The sequence below is a fragment of the Syngnathus acus genome, chromosome 14 (genome assembly GCF_901709675.1).
Source record: "Syngnathus acus chromosome 14, fSynAcu1.2, whole genome shotgun sequence".
Lineage (NCBI taxonomy): Eukaryota > Metazoa > Chordata > Actinopteri > Syngnathiformes > Syngnathidae > Syngnathus > Syngnathus acus.
In genome coordinates, this window is record NC_051099.1 from 1,773,896 (window position 1) to 1,796,530 (window position 22,635).

At 43.4% G+C, this 22,635-nt stretch overlaps 1 protein-coding gene across 3 annotated transcripts; it reads right to left on the reverse strand.

The window, feature by feature from the left end:
• Positions 1-590: 590 nt before the first annotated feature.
• aff4 (AF4/FMR2 family, member 4) lies at positions 591-21,568 on the reverse strand. Of its 3 annotated transcripts, none has more exons than XM_037270008.1 (21): positions 21,264-21,568; positions 12,609-12,738; positions 8,912-9,694; positions 8,514-8,552; positions 8,269-8,355; positions 7,954-7,981; positions 7,795-7,858; positions 7,588-7,680; positions 7,298-7,442; positions 6,407-7,157; positions 6,161-6,312; positions 5,967-6,052; positions 5,516-5,750; positions 5,209-5,306; positions 5,020-5,083; positions 4,811-4,947; positions 4,656-4,727; positions 4,321-4,414; positions 4,175-4,218; positions 3,828-4,051; positions 591-3,532 (listed from the first exon to the last, which is right to left on the reverse strand). In XM_037270008.1, exons 2-21 carry the CDS (start codon positions 12,732-12,734, stop codon positions 3,405-3,407), a joined length of 3,450 nt encoding a protein of 1,149 aa, XP_037125903.1. In that variant the 5' UTR covers positions 12,735-12,738; positions 21,264-21,568; the 3' UTR covers positions 591-3,404. The 3 variants fall into 3 exon arrangements, with proteins under 3 accessions (XP_037125903.1, XP_037125902.1, XP_037125904.1); XM_037270007.1 differs by lacking the exon at positions 21,264-21,568 and adding an exon at positions 15,920-16,700; XM_037270009.1 differs by lacking the exon at positions 12,609-12,738 and having other exon boundaries at positions 21,264-21,567.
• Positions 21,569-22,635: the final 1,067 nt, after the last annotated feature.

Sequence of the window (22,635 nt, forward strand, 5' to 3'; positions counted from 1 at the left end):
GGCCTTCACGCACTAGTGGCATAACACATTAGACATATCTATTCCAAAGAGAAAAAGCTTGCATGTCTTTTGATCTAGAAACAGAATATATACATATTTCCCAGAGAGAAACCGCACACAAAAAAAATCTGCTAAAATATGATGGAGATTGTTCAATACAGGTATATGATTTTATTCCATGTACTCTCATCTGCTAATGAGTTAATTCTATCAGAACAGTGCAACGTGGATTGAAAAGCAACAGCTAATCATTCCTAAGAGGCTCTGTGCAGTGCAAAGCCAAGTAATGGACCGCATGCCTTTTGTTTGGGCTATCGTATTTCTCAATCGGCCTCTCAATTTGGACCATCATAACACTAAATAATTATCTTCACAAGAGGGTGCAAAATGTTCCATCCAGAACCACTGACATTAAAATAATAGCAAATGAGGTCTTCGTGTTTATCACAGACAGACATTTTCTTCAATGAAAAAAATATCAAGTGATGATGAATATATTAAGTGTTTTTAAAACTGTTTAAGGACCCCTAATTGAATCAATTTACACTTCCATTTTTTTGAATATTATTTTTAAAGCCATCACACCTCAGTCATATACATATATATTTTATTCTCAATACGACAAAAATACAAAGAATATTCAGAACAGACTCTCATTAGTCACACAATTAATACTCACTTCACAAGAATGCTCTTTAAATTACATGACCTAAAAGTTTGAAGCTCAAACGCCACAAGTACCTTTCAATCGTATTGCATCCATTGCATAATAGCATCTATTTCATCTTTAAAACTAAGCCAATTTAGACTATGGTACATAGTGTAGGCTGCTTGTTGAGGCTTTTCAAAGTATACAAGAGACTGTATATAAACTGCTACAGTTTTTGAGAAAGCTTTTTTTCTTAAAAGACTCATGTGACCAATTGTTCATATAAAGGGTAGGAAATACTTTCAGATTGACGGAAGACTGTACATTGAATCCCCTTTAGGATGGACAATGACAGGACAAAAATCCAGGGGAGACAAAACGATGACATGGTGGTGAAGACACAAGCACGTAAAAGACGAGAGCAGAGGTGGGGAATCTGCGTGCCGCCGTGCAATTTTAAAAATGCTCTTAGTATATAATAAACATTTGTTTGTTACCATTCTCCCCCCAAATTTAGTGAAATGAGCTCGATACAAAAAGTGTCCCCAGTCCTGGACTGTTAAGAGACTTGGGTGCCATCTGTACAGTTCCAAAGAACAAGTAAGGGAAAGAGAGAAAAGGGGAAAATGTGCATAAAAGGATCTCACAAATATATTTACAACGATACGTTCAATAAAAATTCTTCCTGTAGTAGAAATGCAACCTTAGAGAAAAATCCTATGTACACTTTATACATTTAAATAGAAACATGCAAATGTTAACATCTTCCTATCGAGAAAAAAAACATACCCTGGATTCATTAATATTAATTACTACTTACAATGAAATCTCATCATTAACAACCACATCCCCTGATACATTTACATCTTGTTGCATCAAACGTTAGAAGCAAAAAAAAGGGGATCAGAAAAAATAAATTAAAAAAAGGTTACAAACGACCCTTCAGCGTATACATTTGTACTTACAAATTGTACCAGTGTATGAGCACATTGGCTGGCCTGGCAATCTTAAAAAAAAAAAAAGAAGATAACTCACAGAGGATTTTCCTACGAGAAAAAAGTGGCCTCCAGCTTTAGGTACAGATTGGCACAAACCATCTGTTTTTTGTTTGTTTTTCTTTTGTTATAAAATATATACACAAATGTACTAAAACCAGAAAACTACATTGCAAAAAAAGGCATTGGACATTTGAGTTTTTGGAAGAAAAAAAAGCCTGTGTATAATATTTTTAAAAAGTCTCCTTACATCCTTTTCATATACAGTATAAAAAAAAATCTGCATAGATTGAAAAATAATTCTTTTTTTTCTTTTGCAAGTTGAAATTAAAACAAAAACTGTCCGGCCATTGAGTCGGTAAAGGATGACAACGATGGGAAGAAGAAGGAAAAAAAAAAAAAGCTACTCTGAAGCTGAAAAATAAGTTGGAAAGCACAACTAGACGGAAGTAATATTGTTTTTATTCAATTGGCGCAGACATTTTCTAACATTGCCCCTTGCACACTGCTCATTTCCTTGCAACTGTGCTGTTGATCAAATATAATGCTCAATCCTCCCTTGTATTATTTGTAGACATTATTTTCTAATTTTGTCTCAACAAGTTCAGTGACACTTGTTAAAAGGATGACACCTACATTGCATTCAATTGTCAAAACCTGTCAAATAGTTTTAAAAGCCATTTATTAGAAAGGAGGAATCCATCTGCATATATAAATAAATTCTACATATTTGAAATATATACTCTGCATTCTGCTCTAAATGCAAAACTGCTAATCCGCTTCTCTTCTTTCTTTCCATGTCAGATGCCAGATTGGTGTGTCTGTCCCACCAGGACGTGCCTTTGATAAACCTTAATGTAATAACTGCATTGTGTTCATGGACACCACTTCAAACACTCCCTGCTGTGACTCATAAAAATACACTCTGAGCAAACAATACTGTATGGAAGTGACTTTCCTCGAGGATATTTCGCAACGGCTACGGAGAATGACTTCCTTGGCTTCAAGCGCCGCTAAATCGCTACTGGTGTCGTTTTAAGAAGACTGGCAGACTAAAAAGGCCATTTACACTGATGAGGTTTGCACAATTGGATAGCACTTCTTTTTTTTTTTTTTTTTCTATCAAGCCGATGCAGGGAAGCTTAGTTTGAAGCTCAAAACCTTAAAACCACAAAACAGCAATCGCCCTCAAATTTAAAAAAGGTGAGAAACATAGCAAAAATAGAAACGAAGAGAGCGGAGCCGACTGCTTGTTTTCCTGTAGCTCACATTGAAGGCACAAAAAACAAAGAGAAAACCTTCATTTTAAAAAATTTAAAGCACCTTTGGTGTTTCGTGCGAGGTACTTTGGTGGGGGCGAAACAATTTGAAAAAAACAAGGATAAAAGCCAAAGTAGCCTATCGATTGAGGCGCGGGGAATAAATAAATAAATCGCTGAGCGCTTCAGGGACAAATAGATTAGAAAAATAATCAAAACCATGTTTCATCTATTTGTACTATCTAGATATGTGAAGAGCTTGGCGTGTTGCTTTTCCCCCGGGATGGTTTCAGTTTGCTCAGTTTTTGGCGAGCTGGTGCAGATAAAAAAAAATACGCACACGCACACTCGGCGATATGCTTGACAAGTTCATCGTCACCTGCGTGTGTGTGATCAGAGGTGGACTGTGTGCGTAGCGCTGAGGTGTGGCTGTGTGTGAGTGGGTGGGTGGGAGAGCAGCGTGCAGGGATAGAAGGTGGGGTTCAAAAGCCAGAATCCTCGTTAGGGAACCAGCTTAGCGTCCAGTCGCAGCCAGTGCAGGCCCTGTCGGGTGTAACGCACCAGGTCGGTCATGCTGCTCGTGTTGAAAATGAGAGGACCCATCACTTTGTCCAACTCCTGGAAGAAGTCTGAGGAAGAACAAGTAGAGGGTAAAGCCACAAGCACAATAACAAGGATTGCATTTTTTAAACTTATTCTTCTTTAATTGCCAAAAAACTCACGGTTCTAGTCAGGCCAAAGGCTTGAGTAATATAAAACTATTGCTTTGGCGCCATCTTGTGGCATCCTAGTGCCAAGGACCCCAAAGTGAGGGGAGGAGCTTCATTTTACCAGGCCTGAGCCTTGTCTAAGATTATGGAATCAGCTGTCTCAGAGGATGTTAATTCATTTGTTTCTATTTGAAAAAAACAAATGGTGGCTTACCTTTCTGCTCCTTGGCCAGCTGCTCCGCCTGGTCCCACACCTCAGTGGCATACAGAAAGTTGGAGGTGACCTGCACATAGCTGGCAGCCATCTGGTGGATGCGCTGAGGTATTGTTACCGAGGAGCCGGCGGCGCTGCTGCTGCTGCTGCTGACGGACGAGTAGCCACCCGCCGTGCCCGGCGACAGCTTTGGCGACACTGGTGAAGGCATGCCCGCTGTCTTGCTGCATATGAAGAAAAAGACAAATACATACATCATAGCATTAGGTCAAATGTACCAGCTGTAAATGTTGTTGTTGTTTTTTTTCTAACTTGAATGCAACTGCGTCGACGTGAGTTGGACTTACTTCCCCATTCCAGGAGAGGGAGCTTGGGTGTTACTCAGAGAGTTCTGCTCGGGGGGAGGAGGAAGAACAACAATTACACACAAGGAACAGGAAACTACATTCGTTCGGTGGATTTACTGTTAATCGGTAAGTTAATCGAGAAGTACCTTTAGTTGCTCTGTAAGTGTTTTGGAGTATTTAAGAGCGCTGTCTTTCCTCAGTTTGAATAAGCGCAAGTGGAGCAGAGATTGACATCGTAGACTGGGAAGAAAAGGAGATAAATGTTCAGTATAAAAAAAGAAAGCAACACAATAATTATGCTGGAATGACTCTTCAAGGACACATAATATGGAAATTTGATTGCAGTATTGTTGCTAAACATAATTACAGTCCCCGCCCACCCATAAAGTGTGAAGTGGAGTAACTCTTTAATTATCTGCCTGTCTTGGAGCGAGCCTTCTCGTATTTAGTATGAAACATGACTTGTCGTCAGAATACTCACCAAAGAACGGCTACCCTCTTGTCTGCTGGAGTGGCATCGGGGGCCATGTAGCTTTTTAACTTCATGGTGTACCTGAGTGCCCAACCAAAAACACCTATTAGCTCATAGGACACACAATTTCAACGTCAATACCAAAATGTTGGCTTTGGCCTTACTTGATAAGTTCCACTGTTTCAGCATACATGGGAAAAGGAGACTTGGCCTCCTGGGCGCTCTTTTCGAGGGCGTTGCCGCACTCGATGAATGACACCACGGCGTCCAGGTAGTAAATGGCCTTCTCAAAACGATCCAGCTAAAAATGAAAGAAAATAAAAAGAAGTCAAGCATGCAGTTACATATAGCCATATTTATTTGTTGCTCTTACCAGTGCATCGGCATTATGTTTAAGTTTCTTGGCCTCTTGCAAATAATGATCTGCTGAATGGGCCCTGAAACAAAAATATATGCACATGAAGACATTTCAGTTTTCAAACGCGTCTCTTGAACTACTTCAGCCTTAAGGATAACCGCTTCAGTAGCATGTCCAACAACGAAATAAATATCATTTTCTCACCTGTCCTCAAACGGCAGCTTGGATCTTTGCGACTTGGAGCCATCGCTGGAGAGCGGCGGCACGGCCAGCTGGTTATCGCAGCCCTTTGAGGATTTCTCCTGTGGGAGGCAGCACGAGAGAGAGGATCAAGTTGGAGGGGAGACGTTTGAAGCCATGGATAAAATGGAGTGACGAGAGGGGGCGGGCTGGGCCGTACGGACAGTTGCCACAAAAATATCTTTGAGTCATTTGATATTCAAATCCCCTCAAGATGCTGAGTATTAGCCACTAAGCTTGAAAGGTCACACAGATGATTGCTTGCACCCACCTTGCCGTCTCGAGTACTGCGTCCCTTGTCCTCGCCTTTTCTGTGCTTGGAGGCGGAGGTGCTCCTAGTGCTGTGGCCTCCTTCCTTGCCGCTGCCCGCCCCGCTGGATAGCGACGTGGAAGACTGGCTGACCGTCCTCTTCCGACCGGGGTGCTCGGCTTTCGCCGTCCGCTGGAGGCCCGCCATGGACGGCGAGGGCACCGGATCCTCCTTCTTCTCCAAAGACCGCTTTGACCTGATGGGATGAAAAATGAGAGGAATGGGCAACCTACAAAAGCACAATGCAGTTCCAAAAGATGCAGCCCCAAGACCAAAAAAAAACCCCAACCCTCATTATTGTTTTTTATTCCGTGACTTTATGATGAGTGCCAGTTTATCGGGTTCACATTCAAACTAATTGTGAAAGCCTCTTTAAAAATGAAATAGCGCAGCTTCCATTAAAAACACGTACTCTTTACTGCTGCTTTTATGATGCGATTGAGACTTTTCCTCCAGCTTGCACCTCTTGCTGTCTGTCTTGGCTCCCTCATCGTCATTCTAGGAAAAGGAAAAAAAAAAAGAAAGATATGAAGATCGCTCGCTAAAGACGACACAAATAATAAACCACAACAGAGCTCAAGTAGAACAGTTGACAAAGTTCCTAACCTTGTGCTTCCTCTTGGCCTTGATTGAGCTCTTTTCTGAGCTTTGCTTGCTGAAGTCTTTGCTGTCTCTGTCTTGGGAGTCATCCCGCTCCACTTTGATCTCTGCGGGCTCTTTGTACGGCCGTCCGGGGATCCTCGAAAGCAAGCTGAGATCTATAAAGGATGACGAAAACATGTTTCAATTCACTTCGAGAGCGAAATGTGGATTTGGGAGTCTTTGAATAGGTGTCAATACATTTCAACGGACCTATTTTGACAATCAAAACTTGCGGAGGTTGCCTTGAGGTGTAGCGCTCCTCGGGGTCGCTGAGCGGCGACAGCAGCTCCTTCTCCTCCATGGGCGAGAACACGCACACGGGCGTCCTGATGCTTTCCGTGTACTTTGGCGTCTGCGAGGACGACGGGATGCTGTCGTTGCCTTCCGAGTCCGACGACGAGGAGTCCGTGTCGACAAACTCGCGGGACTTCTCGCGAGTGGACTTGGAGCTGGTTTTGGCCTTGCGCTTGTCAGCTGCAGCGGCGGCGGCGGCCGCCGCGCTGGGCCGCGGCGAGGATTTGGGTTCCTTTTTGATGCTGGGCTTGCGAGAACCCTTTGTGGCCGCTTTGGGTCGATGAGGGGGGATCTCGGGCGCTGGCTCGCTTTCCACCCTCAGACCTCCTTTGGGCTCCTCTACCACCGGGGGCTTTTCAGACTTTTTAGGTTGCTTTTTCCCCACGGGCCTCCGGTTCCCCGTGCTGCTCTCACTCTGGGCTGGAGATTTCTGCCGGCCACGGCCACTCTCGCCGCCCTTTTGTGCCGCCCGAAGATCCCGACTTGGGGCCGGAGCCGAGGAATCTTTGGACCCCCCTCCTTGGCTACTGTAGCCCCGCCCTGAGCTGTTATCTCTGCCCTCTTTTTTGCTCTTGGTTTGAACATTGTTGTTATCCTGTGGCGACGGTGGGGCGACCTTCTTGAACCAGTTGTCCAGCTGCCACTTGTTGGCCATTGGTTGCTCAGGCTGTAACAAGGAATACGTCAACATGAGCGACTCGTAATGATGTGTAGGTTAGTGATGGACTTCCAACTTATGTACAAATTCAGGTTGCGTGGTCAAATTGGGGACCGCTTGTATTCCCATTCAATTTCCTCGGTCATTACCTCAGGAGAAGCAGGCCGCAGGGGCTCGTTGGCCTCGCTGTCAGTCGTGCTGCTCTCGCTCTCACTGTCCGAACCCGAGCTGCTCTCGGAGCCACTGTGGCTACTCGAATCATCTCTCGACTGCTCGGCTCCTTCGCTGTTATGGCTGCCGTGGGGTTAAAGAAAAAAGACTTTTTATTGTGGCTGAAACACGTGAGCTGAGTTCAGACGTTAAATAAGTCATAAAAGTGCTGATTAAATATCGTATTCTAGCGATTGTGAGATTTGATGTTGCGCCACAGGGCTCGAACCTCGCTGATGTGTTTCGTGAGGCATTCTTGGCAGAGTCCTGCTCGCCGTCGCTGTCCTCGCTACTGCTGAGTTTGAGGTCATCCTCCAGCATACTAATGTAGAAGAACGATATGCTTTACAAGGAGGGCTCAGGTTAGGGTGCACGCCGAATACACGTGTAGGTCAAACTGAGAATGGAGGCGAAGGAGCAAAGAGTGAGTACATACGTTGGCTGATCATCACAAGCTTTCGACTGGTGGCTGCTTGAGCTTTTGGAAGAACTGCCGCGCTCTGTAGGGTAGAAAGAGTCATCTTTATAAGCAAGCGATGGATTTGTCAAGATAAAACCCCAACTTAAAGTGAAGGAATTGTGTGTTATTACTCACTCTGTCCACTTGAGAAAGAGTGAGAATCCTGTGGGTGGGAAAAAAACAAAACATTCTGTATTATTTTTTTTATGGCCTTTTGAATAAGTCCTTCATCCTTTGCCATTTTTTCAGTCAAATCTGTGAACGTTCACTCAAGAGCCAAGTGTTTCAAACTTGTCTTATCAATCTAATGTGCTTGTTGCAGAGCAGCCAGAGGTTGTGCGTGCATGTGTTTTTTTAAACAAGACAGACCCCAAAGCATAAAAATGATTTAACCGTATAAAAGTGAATCGAGACACATTGAATAAAAGTCAGCTGCAGGGCAATGCCGACCTTGGTGGGGAACGGAAACTTGGAGGGCTCTGTCTTGCAGGGGGTGTGGATTGCTGTCAATGGAGGGGGCCAGGACTGAGTCATTTCCTGACAGAGAGAAAACACACACACACACACGCATACAGAGAGGGAAAAATGTGCAAATGAGCCATATGGTGTGTGCATTGCGAAACTTTTCTCTTCAACCGCCAAGACTCTAGGTCTGTCCTCTCAATAGAAAAAATACGTAACATGTACGTACTTACCTTTAGAATCTCATCAACACAGTTGGAATCCCCAGATCCCTACAGACAGAAACACAAACAAGCTCAAAGGTTAACTTTGAGTCATAAATGACGGCAAACACGACGAGCTAAGATAATAATGCGTGTAAAGTATTTCCAAAGTAATTGGACTGAACGTGAACGGGGACGAGCGCATTGCAGAGTTGACTGGGGCGCTAAATCAAAACGTCGAGAGCATCTCAAATAGTCTTGACACTTTCATTGATCTGAAACTCCGTAGGTGCTCGCAACCGACTTTAGATGACCTCAGTTAGCTGTTTAATGTGCGTGGGAGTAATATAACGAATGATATTAGTGAGGGGGAAACTGCGGTATGGCATTCTATTTGAGGAAATATGACAATATGCGTCGCGGTGTACCTCTACAGGCTGTGAGGGGATCTTGAGTTTGGTGAGCGAGGCCTTGCCATTGGGCTTCATCTCCCCCATGGTGCTGCTGTGCGACTGTCCGCTGTAGCTTTCCGCTTGCGAGCTCTTGGCTTCCGTTGTCTCCTGTCCGTCCATAGGCCTAACATAGGCCGTGGGCTTTTGGAGCATGGAGCCCGGTTTAGACATGAGCGACGGTGGGAAAGCCTGACTCGAGTGCTGTCCGCTGGGGAAAGAGGTGTGAACCCGAGAGGGCGAGTCCCAGTTGGCCTCTCGGTCTCGCGGCGACTTGGACCGGTAGGGCTCCTTGCTGTGATGCTGCTCGGCGGCTAAGGAGCTCCGCGAGTGGCTGTTGCCGCCGGAAGAACCGAGAGAGCCCTTGGCTGGACTGGACGTGTGCGACTTGGAGTGCTCTGAGCCGCCGCTGTGTTTACTTGACTTCTTTTCGCTGTGTCTTTGGCTACCGCTGCTGCCGCCGCTACTGCCGCCGCCCCGCTGACTACTGTGACCGCCTTGCAGTGCGGAGCGTTTCTGAGACTGGGATGAGGAGCCAGCCGCGGCCGGGCCCACGGGAGTCCACTTACTGCTCTGACTGCTGCCACTTCCTCGCTGGTTCTCGCCAAACAAAGGCGCGCCAGATTTCTCCTCGGAGGAAGACGAGCTGTTGGAGGGCTTGGCGTTGAGCTTCGGAAGTGCCTCGCCAATTGGTTCTTTCATCTCGTCGTAATTGCCCAGCATGCTCTGAATACGGCTGGACAGTTTATCTTCTTTGCTGGACTGGAGTAGGAGACCCAAAAAAATAGGAAAGGAAGAAGTGGGGCAGAGGGCGGTGATGGAGAAAACAAGGAGAAGAGAGTATTTAGTCAGCATGGACTTGATCCCCACTAAAAGGACTACAAACTCAAATCTGACGTGATGGAATTTTAGAGCGAAGCAATTTGGACCAGCTCCAATTTGACATTACGGCTTTGATGCGGCATAAACATTTTAAAATACAATTCTGTTTTTAATACTGTATAACTCGTACAACCAACGAGGTCAGCAATGTCAATTTTGCTATGTGACCCATCATTAAAATCAAGAAAAGCACATACAAAAAGTTCACAGGAAATTGCACAATGACGAATTTCCTCTGCATTGGTTGTGAGTTTTGTGGGAAACCACACAGCACTGAATGCATCAGTTGGACTCACCAACAAAGAACAGCACAACACGTTTTCACTTCCGGTCAAAGTACTCAAAATGCGTTGACATTGTCTCCTCAGCCACATATGACAGACAAGGCAGCATCAGCGGCAAAGCAAATAGCTACGCCTTTACATTTACTCAAGGGACTTTAGTGGATAAACTGCATTTGTCAGAGTAGTTCCATTTTCTCGTTTTGCCGAGTGTATCGATCAAAGCCAGATGTAAAAGCTTCCACTGTGGCCAAAGGTTACCGCCAACCTGCTAACAGCTAGCATGCCACCGTTTAGGGGGCAGTATCCAGTTTCACATCCAGCCTCAGACCACAATTTTGTTCGACAGATTTACACAGAGGAAACACAAGCAGCTATCTGAGGCAGGAAATCGCTCGCTCGGTCATAACATTGACTTGACTACCCCCTGCTAGCGTGAGCAATTTGAACTTCTTTAGGGCCTTAAGAATGATTTGCAAATGATACGCGACAAACCATGAGGGAGTCGTTTTCAGACTTTGGAGAGTGTAGTTGTTAAAGTGATTTTTTTATACAAGCCTGCCCAATTAAGTCCATCTTGCATCCTGTACAACGAAAAACAACACTTAAATCAGCCCTGATTCAAATGACCTGAAACCATCTTTGTTTGCGTAGTGCACAGCCAGATTGAGGGACCAAAACATGAATGTGAAATTATGCAACAAACTTGATACAAAAGAAAAAAGAAAACAAATGGATGGATATGAACCCTAGATGCCCAATTTCTTCATTCTCTTTCAAGTTTGATTTGATCACAGCCGTCTGCTGTTGTACATGTGTAAGGCCTCAGAGGCAGTGATGTGCACACGTCTTTAAATGCACCACAGCACACTTCCACTTAGTGGAGCATGACATGGAGAGAGAGAGAGAGGGAGAGAGAGAGAAAAAAAAAAAAATCATGCAGCAACGCTTACGTAAGACGCAGACAAGCAGGAGACCAGAGAAACCGACCGTTAAGACAGAAAACAAATACCCCCGTCTTAAACATGTCGATTTGTGTTTAGCATGTCATTGCTGTCTCACTAGCGAAGGCTAAAGATGTCAACTGTGGCAAGGTTTTCCCCCCCTTTTACTTTCTCGGGGGTTAAAACACTCAGCTGTCACTCACCTCTGGTGGCCTTTCACATTCCTCACCGTTGCCCGAACGACTCTGGGGCGGGGGGGGGGGAGCTACTTAGCTTCGCACAAATCCGGTTAGTGGCAAAGATTAGATCAATGCGGGAAGCGCAAATCTTCTTTAGTGTCGTGCGGCCCGGGCCGGAGCAGGCTGGCCCACATCTATGGCTCGAGGAGGTCATGGGATGAGGATGTGTGTTGTGTTTCACTCTACTATTTCACGAGCGGGCCGCCTAACCTGGGGTGTTAAGTCCAAAGAATGTTTTGTATTGGAAGCTGACAAGCTGGCAGGAAGTGTAACATACCACCTCTTGGGTTATAGCCCCCCTTGGGGGCACCCCGCAGATTTTCAATACAAATCAAGGTGTGAGCTGTTTTGGAAATGCCCTCCCGCTGGTCCACCGCTCTGGTTCCAGCTTTTAAATGTTCCCCTCAGCCATGTTTGGAATGTTTATTTTTGCTTATTGTAAGAACGAGCGCTTCTGTCTCACCGTAAACACACGACTGAAGGAGTCGTTGTTCCAGGTAGGACACGAGCATTACTTGGCAGAAATTCCTGAACTCACCAATTGCAATGCTACTAGTCAACCGATTCTGGTTTTGACTGTCAGTGTTGGGCAATATTGTTTACTATGGGCTTCGGGGTGTATTATGTCTGGAGACTTAGCACCTCATATCTCAGATGGCACTTTGATGTCTTTAGGACTGTTGTGTGCATCATGGCTTTTATTATATGATGCAAATATGAAAGTGTCTGGAAAATCATATTCAAATGACATGGCTGTATTTGCCTTTAAAAGTGCACCATTGGCAGTATTGATCATTCATTTGAATCAAATATTTTCATGGACTGTTTGATCTGGCCAGTTGCTATGTAGCAAACACACTGCGGACACTTCAAGTCCCACACTGTTAGGTGGGGCAGGGCAAAAAAATGTACTGGGACTGGAACCAAACAATTGCGTGACGCAGATCCGAAAAACAACTATTTACGTTTGTAGTCATAACTATGGACAATTTAGAGTTGATGAAACTACAGTACAATAGCAATTATAATTGTATGACGCACACAACAGGAAGAAAAAAAAAAAGTTAGAGGGATGTGTCAAATTTTTGTGACACCTACTCGCTGATTCCATGGCGTCATTTTTAGAGCCTCTTAATTACAAGTGACTGTCAATCATGTCATGTCAGTTGTTGAAACGTGTCCCACTGACCAGAACATGGTTGACAAAAGAATAACAGAAACTCTGAGCAGAGTTGCGAGATAAATGTTGCATGTCGAGTAGAAATAAGCTTTTCCGCCCTTGTGTCATCTTTGTGAACTGGACGAACAAGTGTAAATCGAATGATCTTACCACTTTGTAAGGTTCGGGGAAAAGGGGAGAATTTGCTGTAAACGCTTCGCCTCCTCCCTGCTGGATTTCTTGATTTCTCCTTTCTCTTTCTTTCATTCGGAGCACATTCCGGTCCTCACGGTTCATGTTGCTGGAAGCACAAACGACACAAGTCGGTCAATGCGATCATGCGGCATGGCTGTGAATTCAAGCGCTTGTGTTCTGAAACTTTTAAAGGACAGTTTGACAGGACGCAGTAACATTTACGGCAAAGTCAATAAAGGACAGTAGGCTAATGCTGCACGAGCATCAGCAGTGACAATCGAAAGTAGTCTCTAATAAGCTTAGGCTCGGCTAGACACTGCAGGAGTCTACATTGACTGCAAACAAGTCCCTTAACTAGTTTGGAGACCACTGAAAGCTACTAGACGCCATTTTGGGACGTTAAATAGGAGGAGGGGGGGGGGGGGAATCAATGGTAGCCATTGTTTTGCGCTTACGAATTAACTGAGTATTTTTACCAACGTAAAGACAACTTTCCCTGACAATTAAAACAGGGTCACAAAACCACAATGGACCTTAATTAGTGCCGCGTCCTTGTTAGCAAAGTGCCGTCGCAAGCACATTTTCCAAACCTTTTGGGTTCAAGCTAATTTGCAAAGCAGCACTCTATTGACGTAACAATGGCAGATACTGTCGCTTATGCCAAACACAAACTAAAAAAATCCCTTTGCCAAAAAATGGAGTGACAACAAACATGTGCACATGTCACGAGCTTCGGACCATAGCGTGGGTAATCCAAACAGAAGGGAAGTGGGGGCTTAAAGTACTAAAGTGTGTTTGCACGTGTCAATTTGGAGCCGCGAGAAGTCAAGGAGCTGTTACAAGAAGCTCAATGCTCATCCACGAGCTTGTCCAACCGTCAGCTCTGAAACAAGACAAGCGCAACGTCAAGCCAGGCGTGTCACCTCTCGGTTTTAATCCTCACTGCCTTCAGCTCAGCCAAGAGCAACAAAGATTTGACGTCTGTTGACAGAGAGCACTCGGGCGGCCGCCTCCTCATTATTAACGCGGCAAGCTGGGATTACTTGAATTGCTGCTGTCGAGAGGATAGGAAGCAGATGGGTTTTCCAGTCGTTTCAAGTGAGGAAGTCAAAAGGTCTGACATTTAACATGTCCTAAAAGAAACCCAATTGACTTTTGATAGAGTCAGACAAATGACCGGTCACAGAAAAATATATCTGGACTTCTTATGTGCGTGTTCATCCGTAAGATTCCCGATTTCACAATTCAATACTTTTAACTGGGCATTTTACGTGACTAAATGAGTCATTTACACTCGGCAGTCCACAGATTTACTATCTCCAAATAGTCTTCATGCAAACAAAGCCCATAATAACCACCGGGATGTGTTTGTCACACCTAATTAGTGGTGCTTTTATCGGTGTAAATGGGAATGAGTTTAGCTACCCCGAGATGCACATCATCAACACACCACAGTTATCTCTCACTAATGGGCATGACTATATTTCCTTGTACTTGTGCACCACAAGAGTCTTTTATACATATTCCAACTGTGCCTACGATTTTACTGCGCAGTATTTCGAAGTACACTTCGGGTGACATCTCCGCCAAGGGAATGAAACTCGGCCGTAATTTAGGTATTCCCTGTAAAGTGTCCTGTAACCTTCTAGTTTCAGCGACTACTTGACGTTTTAGTTGGAAATGAAGTTTTCGAGTGACTGATTCACTCCTTCAATGCAGTCGTAAAATATCTGCTGCCCAGAGCATTCTTCTAAATTCGAGGTACTGGCAGTGCTTGTTTTATGTGAAATAGAGCACATGGTTCTACTTGACGAAAGCAAAATGAGGCACAACGTAATTAGCCCAAGTGAGTCATTTAAGATGAACATTTCTGCGTAATTTAATATATAATTCTGGCATTACGGACTCCCTGGAAGCAATAACACAAGGCAAAAACTGTGTTTAACTAAAGAATGTGGGAACGTTAATGCCACTTCTTGGCATGTTGGCTTTCAACAAAAAAAATAAAAATTGACACTGTGACAGGTCAGGCTGTGCAAACAGCACATGGCACGATAAGAGGCGGAACAAAATGGATGCCACCAGTGTCGAAACAATGAGAATGACGAAAGAAAGATGAAAGGCATATATTATGAAAGAAATACACTTTCACTGATGCAACAGTAAGCTAAGCCCCACCCACCTTCCGCTTTAAACAAATATCTGACAGAAGATAAAGAAAAACAAGGAAAAATTTAACTGCTGTCGGCTTCCTTCTCGACTGCACCACGGAAGCTGCCGTGAGTACGCCGATGCATCGTGTAGCTGTGAATAAGCCTGTCAAAAGTCACATTTAAGGCTCAATGTGGCAAACGTCCCAAAGCAACAATCCTTTGTAAACGCTGCTCATGTCCATTTGGCAAGCTGCTCTGTATGGAGGGTTTTAATAGTTGAATTTAGTGAACTAATTAAAGTTGCTACAATACTGCTGCAGGTTTGTATTTCGAAGTAATACATGGATTTCATAAAAAGAGGTGCCGGAATTTGCTTAGGATTCAGCGTTATAGCTTTGATAGGAGTGACTTTCTATACGCTTATAAAGCCAGTGTCAAACCACAGCTCAGTTGAAGAATGTTTTCATGGCAATAATAAAACTTGAGTTTCAAACATAAGCCAATTGACTGCTAAATGTGTTATTGTTGGAAGGTGTGATTGTGAGTGTGAATGTGTGCCGCCCTGCGATTGGCCGGCGACCAGTTTGGGGTGTACCCCGCCGCCTCACGCTCAAAGATTGCTGGGACAAGTGCCGTGTGTGTAAACACGTGCAAAATGTTTGTCCATCACAAGGACGCATCATTTTTTGGATGACATCGCCAGGCATATCTTCCAGGATGTCAGTATTTCTTTCATTTTAAGAGTAAATGGAGCACATCTGCCAACAAAAAAAAGGAGAAAATTAGAGGATGAGCAGAATTTGTTGGGTTGAATTCATTACATAAGTGGCCAGCTCCATTTTATTGTAATCACTCTGTGGTGTGTTGAAAAGGTCAAAGTCTGGCGAGCTGAAAAGCCAGTTCGCTCTGTTCCTAAATTAATCAGCTCATCTGTCATAGGCCAACTCGCAGCATAAGAGCCAGGGCACATCTTGTACGACAGTAAAAAAAATATTTTCCACAGAAAAAAAAAAAAAAAAAAAGGATGCCCAATGATGGCTATATATCAGCTCTGTGTAGACAGCATTGGAGCACTTTTAAATATTCTCAGGTGACAAGAGAATGAAGCGCAAATTTGAATTGAAAGTATCTTACCCTGTTTGAAAGGCCATGGCCCAAAGCACTGAGACATCGGGAGGAGGAAAGAGTTCACCGGCGATTCACAAGTAGTCCTGTCATGGCTTGTCGGCCAGCAAAGCGTGCGTCACCCAACCTCCCTCCCTCCCTCCCTCCCTCGTCATTCAACGCTCCTTTACCTCTTCATCTGTATCCGCCATCCATAAAGAACTTTTTGCGTGACACTTTTACACCTTTTAGAGGTATGCCGTATTTCCTTAGAGTGGAGACAAATCTGACTTGGGATAGAGGAGGTGACTGCTCGTCTCGGGACGTACCAAAAAGGCAAAAGGCGGGGGTGTTCGCGTTAGACGTGAGGCTTCGTGAGCCGGCGCAGCTTTTTGTTTCTGTGTGTGTGCAGTTTTGTGCGGTTACGCTTGTGTGTGGAGCACAAGAAGGGAAGCGAAAGAGAGAGAGAGAGGGAGGGAGGGAGGGATTAGGACAGCATTGGACAAACAATAGTTGAATTGGCAGAAGCAGAAAATGGATGGAGGAAAGAAAGAGGACACCTGTGCAGAGTCAGCTCATAATCCAAATTTGATGTTCCAACTACCCTAAATAACTATCCTGTTGACAAGATACTACGCCGTACTATATTGTTATTTTGCATGGTAGAGTCTGGGCAAAGCATGATAAGAATCTCAGGTGTTCTTTATGCACCGTCAACACGGCAGAGCAAAAAAAGTAAGCAATGAAAACAGGTTTTGTGACGTCAGGCCGCTCCTTTTATTATGGGACTGATAGTTTATTTGGTGTGCTTTTCATACAAGCTTCTTTCTAAACTGGAGGCCTAGCTGTAAGCGACTGAATTTATTTATAGGTCCCCTTCGGACATTTTACTATTGTTGCATCTAATGTTATTCTAATATTATGTTTATTATTTTTGCTTCGGGGTTGTCCTATTCTTGATAGGAAATGGGTTTCCGTTAGAGACAACTTGTTACCGTCAGCGTGCAATCGGGAGCAATGATCATTTATTATGCAATGATAATTCATCATTGCTGAGCAATGATAATTGTTCCTTGTTCCAAGCAACACTTTGGATAATGACCAGGCTGAGAATAAAAGCCTTAATTGGGATATGGATCATTATTGCAAATGTGTTCACCTCGCACCCTGAAAATGTAACATTCCGCCTTGCGCCAAAGAAGGACATGTTATTTTACACCACAAGGCTTCTCCTCCATGTGATGTCACTCCTCCCAAGCAGGCGAGCCAACCAGGGCCGGTCTTTCCGTCAACAAGCTCCCTCCCTTCCCCGTGTCCCTCCCCCCCAACTGTGCCCCAGCACACGTGAAGCGCTGGTACAGCCTCTTAAAGGCACAGTGCGGCTATTTCGGCTGGTAACAAACGCACAATGTTTTCATCAGCTATACTGGGGTGATGACACCAAGTGACAAATGTGTTGTCATCTCATGTCGCAACGTTTTGAACTGCATAACAACAACGACCCCCCCCCCCCGAACCACAAAACACTTGATATTTTTCTGGGAACACACTGGTAAATAAATGGAATGTTGTTAAAGATTATAAGTACACAGAAGACTTGTTTTATGGGCCCACAATATAACCCTCTGCCAAATGACGTACAACGGTGCCTTGATGCATTTTACTTGTATATCAAATCAATTTTCCCCACTGAAATGAACTGAAATTTTATTAATCCATTCAAGCCCAATAAAAAAATAAAAAATAATAATTGCTTGAGTGGAGTTTTTGGGGAAATTTTGGAGAGAATGTTTTTACACCTATGGTTCATATAATTTAATACGACAAAATAAATGTTAACTTCCACGAATGTTCAACTGACAACTTACTATTTAATCTGTACAGTAAATGTTTTGAAAGCCTATGAACATTATTATAGTCAAATCAAAAAGGGGAGAAGGTTACAAGAAATGATGCCGACCGTACTGGAAAGCCCTCGGAGTAAGAAAAACTGGAAAATCTTGCCAAAATCTAGCATCTGCACACTATCAGAAATGGATGCAAATTAATTTTTTTCTTGGAAGCAACTGCGGCAACCCCCCACAGGGTAGCTACCCCCCCCCTTGCTCTATTTAAAGGTCATGCTTGGATTAAGTGGTCAGTTATTTTGAGCACATCAATTATACAGTATATGCCACGTACAGCCATATCGAAAAAGGCATACAAGTAAATCATTTGAACTGAAGACAATGTGTCATCTAGAACAAACTAAATGACAGATTTGTGATACTATGGACAACAAAGAACCCGAGGAGGACACACTCTTTAAAAAAAAATAATAATAATAATAATTGTCATAAACTACTTTAAGCAATGATCCAACTGCGTTTGTGTGTAGGTAGCTGTGTTTGCACCCCTGGCAGTGTTGAAACAAACCTGCTGAGCGTGTGCATTCTACAGGAGTGTCCGTTCAATAGCTGCGGGCCTGCCTGATATAAACAGCTGTTTGCCGAGGAACGGAGACAAGACCACGTGCGGCCAAGACAAGAAAAACTCATTGTAAATGCAGCATGGATACGTTGCCCAGACCGACGTGATGTGATAACACTTCCTCAGGAGGGAGTCCATCTTTGAAATAGTTCAAATGTTTTGGCTGAAGGACTGCACATTTTATTCTGGCTAGATATTACAAGGAGGCAGTTTTGAATGAGCCAAATATTATTTTTGGGGGTCACCCTCTGTTTGTCCTACTGTAGTATCTGTGACTATGTGTGTGTATGGCTTTAAAAGGATGAATGTTGGTTGACTATCTGTGTGATTGCGTGAGTCGTGGTAATTGCCGGTCCATGTATGAATTTGCTTCTTACAGGTTTGCTTTCTTTACTTTTGATTTAGCTCAACTAAATAGTATGTAAAATTCTAATTGGCGTCAATCGAACAAATGGTAATTTGGCAAGCGCACTCAACAGATTACACACGTTTAACCTTTCTAAAGATTTACCGATGTTACTAACCCTAAGCAGTTTTCTCATTCTGTACTTTAAAGGCAATTCCTACAGCGCTGCAATTGAGTGAGTTAAGTCAAAGAGGCTAACGTGTGTTTTTATTGTACAATATCACACAACGTACAGCGAAATCCATAGCGCAACATTCAAAACGCAACAATGTCGACACAAGCTGCCACGAGTAAAATCGTGTCAGCGAGCACTCTAATTTCAAGAGGCCTTTCTCCTCGCTATTACACAAATGACACATTATTCCGGCAACGCATTGTGACATGACTGCTAGTGGAACATGACACATAAGCCTCAATTAACTTCCAAACCTTTCCAAAGAACATGAGTCACTCGAGCTTCTCCATTTTGCAAAACCATACGTGTGTGTGTGCGTGTGTGTGTGTGTTGACCTTCTTATCCAACTGTGTCAAAAGCACACAAATAGTGAAGCTGGTATCACAACTGTGAGGTAGTTTCCTATATGTATATTGTCCTGATGTTAGTCAGAGGGGGATGTCAGCCTAGCTCCAAATAGAAACACACAAAACATATGGCTTACTCGTGAAGCTATAAATACGCCGAGCCACAACAAGCACTCCGATACGAGACAATAAATAACCAATTGACACAAGCTGTTGAGGAAAGGTTGATCTGCATTTTTGTCCCAAGTGCTGATATACCATGTCATGATGTGATGCTGTGGTCTGATTCGAGCGAAATCGATTCAACTAGCAGAGAGAGATATCCTTTGTGGAAAGCCTACGTGTTTAAACTGAAAGCGGAATTTGTCAGAGGTGGAACAAATGCTGACTTGATACAAGATTAGAGGCATTTTGACTGGAGTCTTGAGAAGTCACAATAATCACACTGTTTGGGTAAAGGTTGGAGCCGAAACAAACAACGACGACGACTTTACCCGCAGCTTCAGTTATGTAAGCATAGTAAAGGCAAATGTCATTGAATATTTAGTTGAGCAAGGGAGGGGCGGGGGACAGTTAGTTATATGCCTTCAAGCTTTAATTTTACTAGCCACATAATATCAGATTAAATGGTAACTTGAACTAGATAATGTAACAGATTTAATTCCGTTGTGTAACTGTCACCATATGAGAATTTAGCAACCCCCTTAGCTTTTTTTTTTATTTTTATAACCGGGTTACATGACAGCAGCTAATGTTAGTTGTGTAAAACCCACAAGAGTTAATCAACAAAGACACCCAACCCCCTCCCCATACACACCCAACCTGGATGTGTCAACCGAGATAAACAGGTCGGCCACCCTTGTCTCTATTTGTCTTGTTGATATTGATAGGGCTGAACATTTTGAAAAATATTTTTTCCTCCTCAAAAGAAACATCATTTTAATATACAGTAGCTATAGAACCTTTTAGGCAACAGGCTGAACACAAACGGTGCAGCTCACATGTAGACAGACAACACAACAGTACTCACAGTCATATGTTCTTTATCTTATACGTAGGATGATTATTATTAGTGCCGTACAGATGAGCTCAGAGGACAGTGGCCAAGAAAAAGCAGTACAAAGCTCATTTAATTGGTGTGACAGCCAATCCATTTGAACTTGGAAAGATGTATAACTCCCTCCCTTAAAGGTCCCTGGTAAATAGAATTTATACAATTATTCAATGGATTAATCAATTAACAATACCCAGTAGATGCAGCTTTATCCCCCTCTCCAATTCAGCCCTGAAACTCTCGCATTAGGACAGTCACAGAACAGATGTTATAGTAAATAACCAAATATTTGTTTTTATGAACACTTAGACCTACTACGTTACTGCATTTAAATGTTGGCCAGTCATTTTAGAGATGGTGTTTGCCGTCATAAAAAAAGGTTCAGAACCAGTGATTTATATCAAACAAAACATACAGGGAGGCAAAGGTAGGGGGGGAAAAAAGTTTTTGGTGTTTTGCGGCTTGTCCTACCAGGGGTCGTAAAGTATTTATTGAAAGCATTTTTTTAGGATTGTTTTTTTTCCCCGTAAGAGGAAATTCTGATTAAAATTCAAGTTATCATTTGACGTTGAGATAGGAACTTTGATTAAAAACAAATTCTATTTTGCTCTTTTGCAAAAATAAAAGCTAGTTAGGTCATGTAATATTGTACTATCATAGCAATATTTATTCATATCATTCAGCAATATTTAGCAGAAGCTAAGTACTACTTCCATCCATACCTGCAGATTGGCATAAGCATAAAGCTGGCTAAGCCCCATTCGCTGGTAGTTGGGAGGGGAGCGAAGCTAACGGCTAACAAGCTCGCCAAACATCTAACATTTCCGCAGCCACTTTTATTAACGCTCGCTACAAACGTCGCACAACAACTGCGATCAGTCCATTAGTAAAACACATAGTTTGAGAACATTCGGCATCCTTACCTCTTGTCTTCTTTTTAGGCCCAAACCATTCTAGCTATTGGAAAGCTCTTTTCTTTGTCTTTTCCACTTCCAATTACACGCAAAATGGACCCAGCAAAACGCCGTAACAACTAAGACGGTGCAGCCCAACAGACGGTCCCCATCTCTTCCTCGATTAGGGTTCACATATCGGGAGAAAAACTAGTTAAAATCATTTTTTCCCCGGACGTTCGTTCATGTTTTTATTCCAGGAAAGAAGTGCCTCCTAAGGTAAGGCTGCTAGCTAAGTTCAGCAGTCAGCAGGTACCACAGACAGGAATGGATGCATGGAGGACAGCTAGCTGCTGTTGCGTTTGAGGCTGTCGGACACTTTAAGACTCTTTGCAAAACCATGTCAACATCAGCGCAAGTTGCTTTCAATGATCACGTCTCAATCGAAATACACTTCACATGCACGCTCTGGTGATTTAGACATAAAAGAAATAAGTGTAATTCGATTTAAATTGTTACGAATGAAGAGGTGAGCTACATCGATCTGTTGGAAAGCGGCGAGGGCCACTGAGCAACGCCTCCGTTTATTTACTGATTGTGATCATTCCTATTCAAAATGCAACATATCGGTGACGTCGGCATCTCAAGTAATGACGTCCATTCAGGTCATTCTTTACGATTTTTGAAAACATACGACAGCGGGGTCATTTGAATCATATCCTGCTCGTGATGTAAAAAGAAAACCCCAGTTTTTTCCCGTCTTGAACAGAATGTTCATTCGGCATTTCCCCCACCAGCTCAGTGGCCTAGTGGTAGAGTGTCCGCCCTGAGACTGGAAGGTTGTGGGTTCAAACCCCGGCCGGGTCATACCAAAGACTATAAAAATGGGACCCATTGCCTCCCTGCTTGGCACTCAGCATTAAGGGTTGGAATTGGGGGGTTAGATCACCAACTGATTCCCGAGCGCGGCACCGCTGCTGCTCACTGCTCCCCTCTCCCCCAGGGGATGGATTAAAATCACATGGGGATGGGTTAAATGCAGAGGACAAATTTCACGACACCCAGGTGTGTGTGTGACGATCATTGGGACTTTAACTATTTAACTATTTAACTATCAAACGCCACAACTTCCTAACTTGATGTAATTTCATCCAGCGTGCATTTATGTGATTTTAGCCCTCTCTAGAGATAGCATTTAAAACTACAACCAAAATATGGCTGTCAAAATACATTTAAAAACCTACTCAAACCCTGCAATGCTTTAAACAGTACAGCATTTAAATTAGCCATTTAATTACCTGGAACTAAGAGGAAATTAAAATGTCACCTATTAAGATCAAAAATATTTTTATACAGTGCATTATGTATTAATTTGGTTTAAAAAAAAAAGAGAACATATATA

Bases quoted from the DNA above. Each gene is read 5' to 3' on its own strand.
- aff4 (XM_037270007.1), bottom strand. The intron at 8,356-8,513 runs GTAAGTACGTAC...TCTCTCTGTCAG, and splicing joins GTGTTGATGAGATTCTAAAG to GAAATGACTCAGTCCTGGCC. The intron at 6,053-6,160 runs GTTAGGAACTTT...TCCTTTTCCTAG, and splicing joins AGGCCAAGAGGAAGCACAAG to AATGACGATGAGGGAGCCAA.